The sequence below is a fragment of the Pan paniscus genome, chromosome 12 (assembly GCF_029289425.2).
Source record: "Pan paniscus chromosome 12, NHGRI_mPanPan1-v2.0_pri, whole genome shotgun sequence".
NCBI classification, from domain to species: domain Eukaryota; kingdom Metazoa; phylum Chordata; class Mammalia; order Primates; family Hominidae; genus Pan; species Pan paniscus.
Window position 1 is genome coordinate 41,238,594 of NC_073261.2, and position 14,897 is coordinate 41,253,490.

The window sequence follows — 14,897 nt, forward strand, 5'->3', positions numbered from 1 at the left end:
GTATAGTAAGTTTACTCCTCCAGCGTTCTTCCACACCAAAGACTCATTTGTGTATTCTTCCAACCCTCACCAATTTCAATGAGGAAAAACAATCCCCAATTTCCAAACAGGTCAAATGTTAGCAGGTAAGCACCTTTTCCTCGGATGAAGTTCCTGGGGCAGCCCACGAAAGGTCATTAACCCCTCTGGGGCACTGCACTGGGGGAAGAACTTCAACCACAACTGTCACTCGCTTCTACAACTGTTTATTCAGGGAAGTACATTCTCAGGTCCAATGTGTAAAGTTGGAACAAATCTATCCACCCTCAACCCCAGCTGATAACTCATACCAGGATTTCTGAACTGGGAAACAAAGGTCAGCTGCCCTTCTCTGGAGAGGAGGAGGAGCTACTTATATCAGGCATGTGTGTAAAATCACATGGGTAGAATGGGAGACCTAGACTTTGGACTCACAACCAAGTTCAAATCTTGGCGCCATCAATTACCAGCAATGTAACCTTGTACGAGATACTTGACCTCTACAAGTCTGTTTGCACAGCAGCAAAATGGGAACAAGTATCTACTTCTTAGCAGGTTAGAAGCTATGAAAAACACGAAAGTCTTAGCAGCCATTGCCAAGTGCTTTCCAAATGGGGTGGAGCTATTTACGCCCCTTAAGACCAGCCAAAAAGAGCAGCCGGAGCAGCCATTTTACCTCATATTTGCCAGCATTGAAGAGGCTTATTCAGACAAAATCATAATGTGGTGGGCCAAAGATGATTCTTGTATTAATTAGTATTTTTTGACTCCCTGGGAAGTTAAACATAGTTTCACATATTTGCAGCCATTTATAGTTGTTCTTTTGTGAATTTCATGTTTATGTTTATTTTCTACAATTAGGGTGAACACTTGGGGCCTTGTTCCTCCTCTTGAATAGAAATGAAAATATTTCCAAAAATGCTGTGACACAGTTTGAGAGCATGAGTGTGAGCTCATTTCCTGTCCTGAGGACCCCAGGTAATTAGAGCTATTGCCTTTGACCATATCCACAAAAACTCCTGAAAAAGGCTATGTTTAGGAAAACATTTTTATGATTTTATTTCCAAACTTTGAAGTATACTTCTCAATTAGAAGATCATTTTCCAAATCTGTACATTATGCACACAATGAAAAGGAAAAATTTAGAAGTTTGAAATGTATTTGAGAACCTTAAACGTATCTGTCAATTGAGTGAGCTCAGAGCATTGCTAACACCTTGTGAGTCTCAGAAAGAAACTGTAGAAGTGTCCTGGGGCTGTTCCCTGGGCAGTGCATACAGCACAGAGCAAAGGGCAAGTCCCCTTCACTCCCCTCATGGTTCCCTTCATTTCTGAACACCAAGGTTTTGGAAACTGCATTTATTTTATTGTTCACTATATCTAATCCGGTTTGGGAGAAATAATATAAAACATGGGATATATAAAAACCTCCTCCAAAAATAGATTAGAATAGACAATCTGGGACAGTTTTCTATATGCTCTTAAGTGACCAGTACTTCCCCATCCCCAGTTACTTATCACTTCAATATCTCAATATCTGCCCCTAGCTACACACAAATTGTGTCTGTGTTGTGTGTACATATATATATATGTACACACAACACACACACACATATATATATGTACATACAACACACACACACACACACACACACTTTTTTTTTTTTTTTGGAAACAGGGTCTCACTCTGTCATTCAGGCTGGAGTGCAGTGGCGTGATCATGGCTCACTACAACCTCCATGCCCAGGCTCAAGTGATCCTCCCACCTCAGCCTTCCAAGAAGCTGGTGCCCACCACCATGCCCAGCTAAGTTTGTGTATGTTTTGTAGCGATGGGGTTTCGCCATATTGCCCAGGCTGCTCTCGAACTCGTGAGCTCAAGCAATCTGCCCGCCTTGGCCTCCCAAAGTGTTGGGATTACAGGCGTGAGCCACCACACCAGGACACAAAGTGTATTTTGATGCTCTATCCCTCTTCAACATCAGCCAGCTCCAGATAATAAAAGGAGGGAAAATTTCCCAGGTGTGCCATGTCTTCCTTTCAATCAATACACAAACATTTCATTATCTAACATGTAGCTAAAAGGTTCCCAACATTTTGGGCTTTATGAGAGGATGGAGAGGAAGTTCCTGCAGTCTCCCTACTGCCAACAAAATTCCAAGGCCCCCACTCTAGCCAACTTGCCCTTGGTTTTCCTGAGAATACCAAGAAGCCATCTGGTCCTCCAATGCACACTACCCATTTCTGCCAACTCACCTCTGCATTCCCCTACAACCTCATCTTCAAGTCTTGGGCTCGTCTTTAAAGCTGGGGGGACACCTACTATACAGCACCCTCCACGGATGAAGTAAGAAGCCTACCTGCTTTTGAAAGCTCTCAGTCTCACCTCCTCTTCCTCTCATCTTCTTTCCCATTCATCTTCAAGCCTGCCCTATGGCTCCTACAAACAGGCTCCCACTCCAGCATCCCAAATACACTTTCTCCCAAACTTGCGGCTCCTCCCTGTCCTCTTCTTTCCATAGCCAGGCTTTTGAAATGGGTTGTCGAGTCTTTGAGGTTCCCCGTGGTGGTACTGAGATATGGAAGGTACACCGGGATAGAAGGAGGAGGCTGCTTGAAACTGCAGGAGTCTGGTCTGGGGTTCCAGCTGAGGGGGAGGCACTGGGCCACACCTGAGATCAGTCTGCAGCTTGGCGCCTTGGCTATCCTATTTGGGAAGCACTGAGCTAATGTCTCTTCTCTCTACCTTTAACACCACCACTTGCCTGGAACACTTCCCTCCATGGGCACCAGTAACTTCCTAATAGCTGAATTCCAAAAGCTCCTCTTATTTTTTATTTTTATTTATTTCTTAGAGACAGGATCTCACTCTGTCTGTCACCCAAGCTGGGGTGCAGTGGCACAATCATAGTTCACTGTAGCCTTGAACTCCTGAGCTACCACCATGCCCGGACAAGTTTTAAAATTTTGTTAGAGATTGGGTCTTGCAATGTTGTACAGGCTGGTCTTGAACTTCTGGCCTCAAAATATCCTTCTGCCACAGCCTCCTGAGTAGCTGGGATTACAGGCACAAGCCACAGCATCTGGCTCAAAAGCTCCTCTTGACTCCTCGATCTTCTTGTCCCCTCTCTCTCTGTGGCATCTAACACCAAGGACACTCTCTTTTCTTTCTCTCTTCTCTCTGTCTCTCTCTCTCTTTCGCTCTTATTGCCCAGGCTGGATTCTTTCTTCCTTTCAGATGGAGTTTCACTCTTGTTGCCCAGGTTGGAGTGCAATGGTGCGATCTCAGCTCACTGCAACCTCTGCCTCCCAGGTTAAAGCAATTCTCCTGCCTCAGCCTCCCAAGTAGCTGGGATACAGGTGCCGCCTCCTGGGTTCAAGTGATTCTCCTACCTCAGCCTCCTGAGTACCCGGGATTACAGGCACCTGCCACCACGCCCAGCTGATTTCTGTATTTTTAGTAGAGACAGGGTTTCACTGTGTTTGCCAGGCTGATCTCGAACTCCTGACCTCAGGTGATCCACCCGCCTTGACCTCCCAAAGAGCTGGGATTACAGACATGAGCCATTGCACCTGGCCTCCCACTTTCTTTCCCTCCAGCTTCCATCATGGAGGGAAAAGAAAGGGGGAGGGGAGTCCCTAAGTGCTTCTCCTACCTTACCCAGTGCTCCCTTCCATCCTCCTCCAACGACTTCTGTCCCTGCTCTAAGCATCCCTTCTCCTACTTCTATACCTCTCTTACATCACCCAGTTTCAATCATCCCCTCAACATCCCCTCACACCTAACATGTCTCCAATGAAACCGAGGGGTTCCTCCCAATGAGAGCCTCTCATAGACTGTGTGGGCTCTGTTATCGCCAAAATATTCAGTAAGCATCTGTCCACCACTGGGGAGGTAGAGACTGGGGAGGCCTCTCCACCTACAGAAGTCAGTCTCCAGGTGCTTGAGCCTGGACACCAGGAATTAACTGTGACATCAGCCACTTTCTGGATCTGGTACCTCCCCTCCCCACAGAGGTACAGACAAGAATCCTATTTCCTCCCATCCCACCTTTCCTTTCCACTCTGCTACTCTGAAGCCCTTTTCACCTCACCCCTGGCTCCTGTGAGTCTAATTGCTCTATCCCCTTCCAGGTCCTTGTCCTCCAATCCACCATTATCTTTCTAGCCATGTGTACAAGTCACATCACTTCCCAGCCTAACTTCTGATGGTTCTCTGCTGCCTCTTGAATAAGATCAGATTCCTTCCCTGGCATTCTAGGTCCCCTAGCCCATGTCCTGGCCCCTTCTCCTTCCAGGCAAATGGAACTGAAATAAGCTGCATTACCCCAAATCGCCCTGAACTTTTCCTTCCTCCATGTCTTCACTCTCCTGGTCCTGGCTCCCACCTCAAGATGAGAGTGAAGGAAGACTTCCACTTTTTCACTCTAAATGCCTCCTCTTACTATTTACATTCTTCTAAATTAACAAGAATTACCTGGATTAAAGAATGACTGAGTTTTAAGGACCAGTTTAAACCTACTTCTTCGACCTGCCTTCTTGGATCACCCAGGAAGTAATTTTTCTCAATTTCTATTATGAAAATGCTTCTCCAGACTTTACTACCTCTTAACTTCTTATTACAGTGCTACCATGACTTCTTTCCTACTTAATTTTTAAATTCTTTAGGGCAAAGCCTGGGTCTTATCTTGTTTCCCATGGTCCCTTTGCTGTTGCCCATGATAGGTATCCAATAGACTTCAGTTGAAGAAGTTGAAGAGTTAGGAATTAGTTTTAAGAGTGCAAATCTAGGCTGGGCGCAGTGGCTCACGCCTGTAATCCCAGCACTTTGGGAGGCTGAGACAGGTGGATCACGAGGTCAGGAGTTCGAGACCAGCCTGGCCAACGTGGTGAAACCCTGTCTCTACTAAAAATACAAAAATTGGCTGGGCGTGGTGGCACGCACCTGTAATCCCAGCTACTCAGGAGGCTGAGGCAGGAGAATCACTTGAACCCAGGAGGTGGAGGTTGCAGTGAGCCAAGATCACACCACTACACTCCAGCCTGGGCGACAGAGTGAGACCCTGTCTAAAAAAAAAAGAAAAAAAAAAAAAAAGAAAAGTGTAAATCTAAATTTCCCTAGGTTGGCATGTAAAAGGTGTCTCTAAATTAGAATGTAAGTAGGGCCTTCCTATTATAGAAGATTTAAAAGATTTTCCAGCGAGTTAATCATTTATACTCTTTTTTATTTCCCAATTATTTTAGTAACACTGCACATCACTGTAAAGGCTGGAATACGCTGTTAGATTGGGTGGGGGTGTGTGTGTATGTTTTGCTTCCCTTTTCTTCAAGAATCCCTAAAAGTGTGATCAATGAAGAATGTGACCAAACTATAACCTTCCAAACTTATAACAAATCAAGTCAGCTATTCCCTGCCCAATCCACCCAACCAAAGAAAAAAGATTGACAGGTTCCCAGTCCTTCCCTACAGAGTTTGTCACCAATATCACCCCAGCAATCCAAGGGCGAAAACTTCAGCAACACAGGCCCTCTCAAAAGCTTGTTCCATGTGAAAAGCCCTCATTAAACTCTGAGTTATATTTAGAAAAAAAAATGAAACAGAAGTTATATTTAGATGAAATGGCTCAAAAGAATTTTACCAAAAGCAGCATGTTTATACTGATCTTCCAAAAGAAAAGACTTCCTTAGCTTTTACATACAACTCCTAAAAACAGACAACCTCTTCATACATATACGTACAAAGATTTCTGCTTGGGTTCCTTTGGGTCTGAAAGAACAGGAGCTCCCAGGATATGAGCAAGACTGCCCATGGGAAGCAGTGGGATATAAAGGACTTAAAAGTGAGCACGCGTTTGAGGACCAGGACAATTTCATACACAAGCCTGAGTTGAGATGGTCTGAGAAATAATAAAGCAAAGCCTTTCGTGTGCTTGTGCTGAACGAAAGAGGTTCTGTAATTTATAAGATGGACACAAAAACCACAGACTCCCTCAGCAATACTACCTAGAAGTGTTTCTTTCCAAAATGTCATCAGTCCTCACTTCATGGTCACAGTCAAACTACTTTCTATCACATTGTAGCTGGCTTGCTGAACCACATTCAACATTTTCTTTTTGGCTCTTCTTTGTCTTAAACCATTTTTGGCATTCACTTTCTAATGTGTTGACTTACATTTTCTTTCTTTCTTTCTTTTTTTTTTTTTTTTTGAGGCAGAGTCTCACTCTGTTGCCCAGACTAGAGTGAAGTGGCACAATCTCAGCTCATTGCAACCTCTGCCTCCCGGGTTTAAGAGATTCTCATGCCTCAGTCTCCAATGTAGCTGGAATTGCAGGTGCTCGCCAGCACGCCTGGCTGATTTTTGTATTTTTAGTACAGATGGGGTTTCACCATGTTGGCCAGGCTGGTCTCGAACTCCCGACCTCAGGTGATCCGCCCGCCTTGGCCTCCCAAAGTGCTGGGATTACAGGCGTAAGCCACCGCACCCAGCCAACTTACATTTTCCTAACAAAATTCTAGGCAACAGCCCCAAAGTGGTTTAGTAAACCGTGAAGCCTTTTCAGAAATGAATGTATAATTTTGAGGTGATTATTTGAAAAATGGTTTGTGGCAGTTATTCCTCTCTTCACAGGGTCCCAGGGCCTCCAGACAAGAAGCGATTGCAGCTCACAGAGACTTGGCCCACATCCCATGCTGAGGGGACCTCTTCTCTAAAGAGCCTCAGGAAAAAGCCACTTCCCAGCATCCCAGCCAAACCAGAGTGGAGGGCAAGGGTGATGGCTCATGGGGAGAGATGGCCAGACTGTAGGATGGGCCAGCCCCCAGTGGTCTCAGCAGGAATTATGCCAGTGGGTGAGGCTGCTGAAGCCTCCTGCCTGCTATTCCTAGGGTTCATTAACACCCTGAAAACACTCCAGCCAATTCCCACTTCTGCATCTGGCTTGGTATTTCCAGAGGAAGTGTTAGAGCAGCAGATAACTGGGGTCACCTAATTTTATACTACCTCTAGGCCTTAGAGCAGCAAAGCCTAAAGTGGTGCAGTTTAGAGGCCAAACAATAAAAAAGACCTAAGATGTCAGAGAGATCGGATCATATATCCCAGGCACTTTCCTCCCTCCTCCCTCCCCACTCATATCTATCCACATTCATTTTACCAGGCTGGGAAACCAACAGAGGGCCATTTTGTCTGTACCTACCATTTGCCTACAGTGACAATTATCTTAATTATATTAATAGAATCATTCAGAGGAAAACCATCATCTCCACCCTATAGTCCAGACAACCAAGTGCTTAAGTGTTTCCTCACTTGCTTTACTTACTGGCAGCAAACGAACAGGGTCAAATTAGGTTTAACTGTGCTGACCTAAGGGCAGGACACTTCCCCAGTATATCCGTGAACTAACACAGCGAAAGGCACACAGAGACACAGAAACACTGGGAACTGAACTAACTTCTGTAAGGGCAAGTCACCAGGGAGACAAGATGTAGGTATGGGGGTGGGATGGGACATACTAAGTCCCCAAGAAAGTACATGTCCTAGGAGGCTTGAAAGGAGGCTGGTGCCTGGGCCAGGGCAGGGAACAACTGCAGAGATGAACAAGGACAGTCAGAGAGGCATGCAGAGACGAAAGGTTGGCTGCCTCAAGGAGGGGCTCCAAAATCCCACACGGGCCTGGATTTAGTAATCAGGAATCTCCAGGATCAGCAAGAATCAGCCTTTGGAAGTTCTTAGGCGAAAGAACACATAATGTGATAGAAGGAAGGAAGGAGGGGACACTAACAAAAATCTGTCTCACTTGGACTGTCAGAGAGAGGAGACAGCAGAGCCTGGATGAATCAAAATGCCCTAAAGAGAAATGGGTGCATGGAGAAATAGCCTTGAGGGAGCCATAGTCATATTTGATGGTGAAATAGTCATTTCTGGTGACTTTAACTGCATCAGGACTTGGCTGAGGGCTGATGCACAGATGCTAGTGCCTCCCAGACCCCTCTCTCTAGATATCCTAATAGTAAATGGAAACCTGAGACTTTAGCGGCATTAACTCTCCCCCATACGCAAAGTTACACGAATCCCAACAAAACTTGCAGAACTAAGCTACATGTGTCGCACTGGTGGGAATCACTGAAAACCTAAATAAGACCGCAGCAGCTCGTTGATCCCCCCCCCCCTTTGATTGGCACGCACCTCTTTTCTTTTAATGAGAAAAAGCAACAGCCATAGACCCACATCCAGTTTTCACTGCAAAACTGACACTTACATTCAGGACTTCCTGGGGTGCTCCAGGCCAGCAGGGCCAAAGCTGCAAGACCTCCCTCCCTCTCGGGGCAAAACTGTGAGGTCTGTGTAGTCCCACTCCCCATTCCCCTCTCTCTCAGTCAGAGTCTCTTCCACCGCCCCCCGTCAATCCCCCTCCAACCCATCTGGTGATGGTAGCGCCCCCGCTGAACCAAATGTGGAGGACTTGGCTCTCCACCGACCGCTGTACAATGACAGCAGGAATGGCCATTCAGCACCTAGCCTTTCTCTAGCACCCTTTAATTATCGTCGTTATTTTAGGGCAGTCTTAGCATAAAGTGTGTTGCTGGGACCCTGCTCCTAAGAGGCTAACACTCCCTGCCCCCTTACCCACCGTCGACAGCGAAGTGGCAGGCAATGGGAATCTGGGCGGGAAGCAAAGAACTACTACGATTCACATCGCGCCCAAGCAGCAGCACGCGGGAACCTGGCACACAGTAGGTAGGCGTTCACCCAACATCTGTCATCGGACCCAGCACCTGGGCAGGGAGCCTAGGGGTGGAGTGGCGGCTTGGGGGACACAAAGGCCTCGCCAGCCCCCAGCTACGTCCCTCGCAACGCGGGGGGCGGGAGTTTAGAGCCAGAGAGAGGGGGCGAAGGAATCCGCCCTCATTTGCACGTCGTCTGGGGCCCGGTCAATTTGCTTAATCACCGCTCTAAATGCCAGCGGGCAGCACACAATACGCGCCCATTAACAGGTTTAAAGTGTCGCAGCGCTCGCTTTAAATGAGAAAAGCAGGCGACAAAAGGGGGAAAAAGCCAAGTTCCTCAACTTGAAGAATGCCTCGGGTCGCCTCGAAATCATCTACGCGAGTTTAAAATTCGGAGCTAGCTCCGCAGAAAAGCTGAGGCCCCGGTGCGAGGGCTGGGGGTGGGAACGGGGGCTGTGAATAACCCGCCACGAAAACTGGGTTTCTTGGGAACCAGCCTGCAGCCGCCCAGTGAACCCGGAGTCGGAGGACAACGTCGCCAACCCAGCTCCCTAGGCCCCTTGCCCCACTGCCAGAGAAAGCTGACCGATTTCCAAGAAGGAAAGCGAGACCCCCCCAAAGCGGGCACAAATCCAAGTTTCCTTCGGTGCAGGCGAAGAATTCTGGAGGCCAAGGAAGATCCCAGAGGTGGACTCCAAAACCTCAACCCGCAAGAGGGGAGAAGTTAAAGTAACTTTACTTTCATCCAGGCACTGGCCAGCGCAGCCTCGCGCTCGGCCGCCAGAGAGTAGTTCAACTCCGCAAACAAGTTCTGCTTGGGATCGGTGCAGAAGGCCCCATCCCCCACTCCATGGCCGAGCCCGGGGGCGCATCCTGCGGGCCGCGGCCTCCCACCCTCCCCGGCGCGCCCGACGGGCACTCACGGTGCGCGCTCCTCCGGGAGACAGGGGTCCGTTGGAGAGGTACGGGCTGCTCAGGTCCGGGATCATCAGGAAGGGGTACCCAGGATACGGGGGTCCTTTAAAGAACGCGCTGTCCTGGGGCCTTCTCACTGCGAACAAGACCAAGGCGAGGTGAGGCCCAGGCCCCCGGGACGGACAGCGCCGCGGCAGGGGGCTCGAGGCGGGAGCTGGGGACCCCAGCGCCCCCCACGCGCGCCCCACGGGGGCTGCCGCCAATAGAGGCGGAGGGCAAGGGTGCGTCCACCCAAGCAAGGGGGACCGTGGGCCGCCCGGGCTGAGCAGCGGAGCGCAGCGGGAATCGAGAGTGGGGGGCTGTCCCAGCGGGCACATACCTTCGGCGAAATAGTCCCGCGGCTTCTGGAAAGTGTCCCGGGCGGGCTGCGGGCGCCTCTCCGCCTGCGGAGGAGACACAAAGGCGAGAGCGGGTGAGCGGACGCAGGGCCGGGATCCCCCGGGGGTGGCCGCGGTGCTTCCTTACCTCCGAGTCCGAGCTGCTGCTCTGGTTCTCCGACTCGTTGACCAGGGACGACTTGACCTCGTCTAGGTCCCGCTGCGCCGAGGCGCTATCGCTGCTCGGCTCCTGCTCCTCGCCCCCCTCGTCCTGGAAGGGGATCAGCTCGTCGTTCGCCCCGAGGTCGTCCCCTCCGCCGGCCGCCCCGGCGCTGGAGCCGCCGCCTCCCCCGCTGCCGCCGCCGCCGCCGCCCCCGCCGCCGAGCTGGGGCATGGTGGGGCCGCGGGCCGGGGCCGCCGCTCTCGGAGCCCCTAGCCGCCCGCGCCCTGCCCGGCCCGGCCCGGCGCCCCTCCCGCCCGCTTGCGGGCCCGCTGCGCTAGCCGCCGCAACAAAGTTTGACAGGGCGTGGCCCCGCGGGAAGCGGGCCCGGCGCTGCCCGGCCGGGGCGCAGGCGGCTCGGCTCGGGCCCCTCCGGCAGCGCCGAGCCTAGGGCTCCCCAACTCGCCACCGCCGCCGCCTGCTCCGCCGGGGCGTCCCAGCCCCTGGCCCGCCGGGGAGGGGCGAGCGGGGAGGGAGGGAGGAGGGACCGCCGGGCTGGGCAGGGGGGCCGGAGGGAGGAGCCCCGGCTGCAAGCTGACACCCGCGCGCCTCGCGGAACCCGGAGAGCTGCGGTGCGCGCGCACACACACATACACACGCACTCACACTCACAAGTTCACACTCGCACCTTCCAGGGGCTGCATCTCCCTGCAACGTGCACCGCCCCCAACCCCCTCCTGCACCTCACACTGCACCCTCGGCGGCCCTCCCCACGGCCTCCCTGGAGTCCTGGAAGTCTTGCGCCCACCCCTCCGCATCCCCTAACTTTCTCCCAAAGAACCTCCAGAACTCCGCGCAGGTTCCCACCCCCTCCCACCGTATCGGCGCGCGGGCGGGCGGCACTGCCCCCTGCGGGAAAGCCTCGGACGCACATACTGGCCGCGGGGCCCTCCCCCTGCCTAGAGTCCCTCCGAGCGCGCGAGCTGATGCACGGACTAGGACACTGGGGACATCTATGGAACCCCGGAAAATGCCCGGCGGCTTTCCGCGCCTTTTTCCTGTGGGGTTCCAACGCGACCCCTGGCCCGGGTTTTCAACCTTGTACAGATATACAGATTTCCCTGCTGAAATCTTGAAGATCACCTTTTCTTCATTGTTTGGGACTAGGTCCTAAATCGAAAAATCGCGGTCTTGGGTTCAAAAAGAATTTGGATTTGGTTCATTGAGAGGGAAAATTGCCTGTCCAGTGATCTCCGAAGCCATTCACAAAGTTGCGTGAGTAGCCAGTGAACACTAGAAAAATGCTCAACCAGCCTCATACCTAAGTAATGCCTGTGGTGCGAGCGCCACGGCCCGCGCCTGGAGTTCCATCTACTCCCAAGGCCTAGGCAGGAGGATCGCTGGAGCCCAGGAGTTTGAGACCAGCCTGGGCAACATAGCAAGACTTTGTCTCCAAAAAAAAATTTTTTTTTAATAAAGAAATGCCTGTTACAATGACATTAAGATGTCGTTTCTCTCCAACCTGTGCGGGAAGGTTTGAGGAAAATGAATAATATCTTGTGTTATCCTCCATGGGGAACTATTAGAGCATAAACTTTGAAAACAGCTTGGAAGGCAGTATGGAACTATGTAAAACTATTTTCAGCCCAACTGGCAGAAGAGTTTCTACAGAGGTGCCCGCACATATGGGCAAAGCCACATATGCTAGGTTCAAAGCATCAGAGAGCTTGGTGACATGCATTCTTCATCTTTCTTTACAGTGACAGTCCATGCAGCTGGCCAGTTCTATGCAGTGTCCCCGACCCTCCCCCCACCCATACACACACACACACACACACACACACACACAGACACACAGGCACATGGACCAAGATTGATTTTGGAGGAACATCTTTAAATGAAACACTATATATGACACTCACTATTTTATTTTTGTTTTTAAAAAAATTATACACATTTCTGCGTAGAAAAAAATCTGAGAAGATGCAAATTATTATCAATGACTATTTCTGGGAAAGGATAAGTGAAAGGAGATAGTTTTCTGCTTTCTATGAACTTTATAACAAGCAGATATGCCTTTTCTAATTTTTTACACAATACATGAGTACAGTCTCATAAAGCGTTTTCAAATAACAGATGTATCTTGAGCAGTATCGAGTAACAAGTAAAAGTTCCTCTTTCCCCCTCAGGACACAGGACCCTTCTAATTAACCACTTTCAGTTAACTGCCTCTGGTTAACCACTGTCACTAGTTTGGTATATATCCTTCCAGACACTTTCCTAGGCAGTTATGAACATATGTAAACGTATTTACAGATATTCTGATGTACATACATAGAATCATACTCTTTGTATTATTGTGTGTTATTTTATTTTTATAAGATTTAAGTCAGACGATTTTTCATGTTTATGGTCCATAAATATATGAAAAACCTATTGTACTAGTTTTCTGCTGCTACTGTCACAAATCACGAAAACTTGGTGGCTTAAAACAACAGAAGTTTATCCTCTCATAGTTGTGGAAGACAGAAGTCCACTGTCAGTTTCACTGAGTAGAAATCGAGGTGTTGACGGGGCCATGCTCCCTCTGGAGGCTCCGAAAAGAATCTACCCTTGTCTCTTGCAGCTTCTGGGGGCTTGTGACCACATCACTCCCACCCTTGCGTCTGTAATCACATTGCCTTCTCCTTTTTTTGTCTGTGACAAATTTTCCTCTGCCCCCTTCTTGTAAGAAACCATACTTGTGGCCGGGCACAGTGGCTCACGCCTGTAATCCCAGCTCTTTGGGAAACCAAGGCAGGTGGATCACGAGGTCAGGAGTTCCAGACCAGCCTGGCCAACATGGTGAAACCCTGTCTCTACTAAAAATACAAAAAATTGGCCAGGCGCGGTGGCAGGCGCCTGTAATCCCCGCTACTTGGGAGGCTGAGGCAGGAGAATCGCTTGAATTTGGAGGGAGGAGGTTGCAGTGAGCTGAGATCGCACCACTGCACTCCGGCCTTGGTGACAGAGTGAGACTCTGTCTCAAAAAAAAAAAAAAAAGATACTTGTGATAGCATTTAAGGACCACCTGGATAACCTGCCCATGTCAAAATCCTTAACTTCATAACTGCAAAGACCTCTTTTCCTTAAACATTCACAGTTTCCAGGGATTAGGTCATAGATGTAGCTTTGGGAGTAAGCCATTATCAGCCTGCCACACCTATAAACCAGAAATGCAAACGGAAACAGCATTGAGATAACCAGTTTTCATCTGTCAGATTGGCAAAGGAAGAAAAGAATGGTAACACCCAGCATTGGCCCCTATACTAAGAAGCACATAGATGCTGGGCCATTGTGTAACAGTTCTAAAGAGAAGTTTGGCAATACCTGTGAAATACCTTTAAAAGTGTGAACCCTTTGACTTATCCACGTACTTCTAGGATTTTATCTGAAGGAAACAACTAGGTACAAAAATAAACCTGTAGAAGTGTGTTCATCACAGTGAAAAAAATCTAGAAACAATTTCAATGTCCCCTATAGGGAATTATTAAGTTAAATCATGGTGCATTCATCTGATGGAATGTTATGACATTGTGGAGATATATTTGTCAATATAGAAGGAGGCTCATAATGGTAAGCAAAAGTAGCAAATTAAAATTAACATGTAGACTTCCACTTCCCATTCTAATGGGGTATTGATGTCAGATTGACTCCTTCATCAAGAACAACTAACTATAAACTGGATAAAATACCAAAATAAAACAACAAAACCCAGCTGAGTTGAAGGCATCACTGTCAACCAAGTCAGCCAGGACGTGAGGAGTCAAAATACCAGAAGGGAAATTCATTCAAGCGAGTTTATATTCACTGCTGTTTCATCCCCTCAGAGAATTTGGTGATTTGTAGCACCAGGCATAGAGGCCAAACCAAAAACAACCATCTAGAGCAGCATACTACAGCTTGCTGCCTGTTTTTGAATGGTCTCAGCTAAGACTTTTTTTTTTTTTACTTTTTTTTTTTTTTTTGGAGACGGAGTTTCACTCTTGTTGCCCAGGCTGGAGTGCAATGGTGCCATCTCAGCTCACCGCAACCTCCACCTCCCGAGTTCAAGCAATTTTCCTGCTTCAGCCTCCTGAGTAGCTGGGAATGTAGGCATGCACCACCACGCCCGGCTAATTTTGTATTTTTAGTAGAGACGGGGTTTCTCCATGTTGACCAGGCTGGTCTCGAATTCCTGACCTCAGGTGATCCGCCCAAGTGCTGGTTTTACAGGTGTGAGCCACGTCGCCTGGCCGCTTTTTTTACATTTTTAAGTGGTTGAAAAAAGATCATAAGGGCCAGGCGCAGTGGCTCACGGCTGTAATCCCAGCACTTTGGGAGGCTGAGGCGGGTGGATCACCTGAGGTCAGAAATTCAAGACCATCCTGGTCAACACGGTGAAACCCCGTCTCTACTGAAAATACAAAAAATTAGCCGGGCGTGGTGGTGGGCGCCTGTAATCCCAGCTACTCAGGAGGCTGAGGCAGGAGAATGGCGTGAACCCGGGAGACGGAGCTTGCAGTGAGCCGAGATCGTGCCACTGCACTCCAGCCTGGGCGACAGAGTGAGACTCCGTTTCAAAAAAAAAAAAAAAAAAAATTAGCCAGGCGTGGTAGCAGATGCCTGTAACCCGGGAGGCGGAGGTTGCAGTGAGCCGAGATTGCGCCATTGCGCTCCAGCCTGG

At 49.3% G+C, this 14,897-nt stretch overlaps 1 protein-coding gene across 2 annotated transcripts in view; it reads right to left on the reverse strand.

Moving 5' to 3' along the window:
• TCF7L1 (transcription factor 7 like 1) overlaps positions 1–10,720 on the reverse strand; it is a 176,382-nt gene extending 165,662 nt beyond the window's left edge. Inside the window, exons 1-3 of one of the 2 annotated variants that reach the window (XM_034953457.3) lie at positions 10,181–10,720; positions 10,035–10,098; positions 9,664–9,791 (exon numbers count right to left, since the gene is read on the reverse strand). In XM_034953457.3, coding sequence (XP_034809348.1) covers positions 9,664–9,791; positions 10,035–10,098; positions 10,181–10,426 — 438 coding nt within the window. In that variant the 5' untranslated portion in view covers positions 10,427–10,720. The remainder of the gene's footprint in view (positions 1–9,663; positions 9,792–10,034; positions 10,099–10,180) is intronic. The other variant, XM_014343871.4, reaches the window with a different exon arrangement.
• Positions 10,721–14,897: the final 4,177 nt, after the last annotated feature.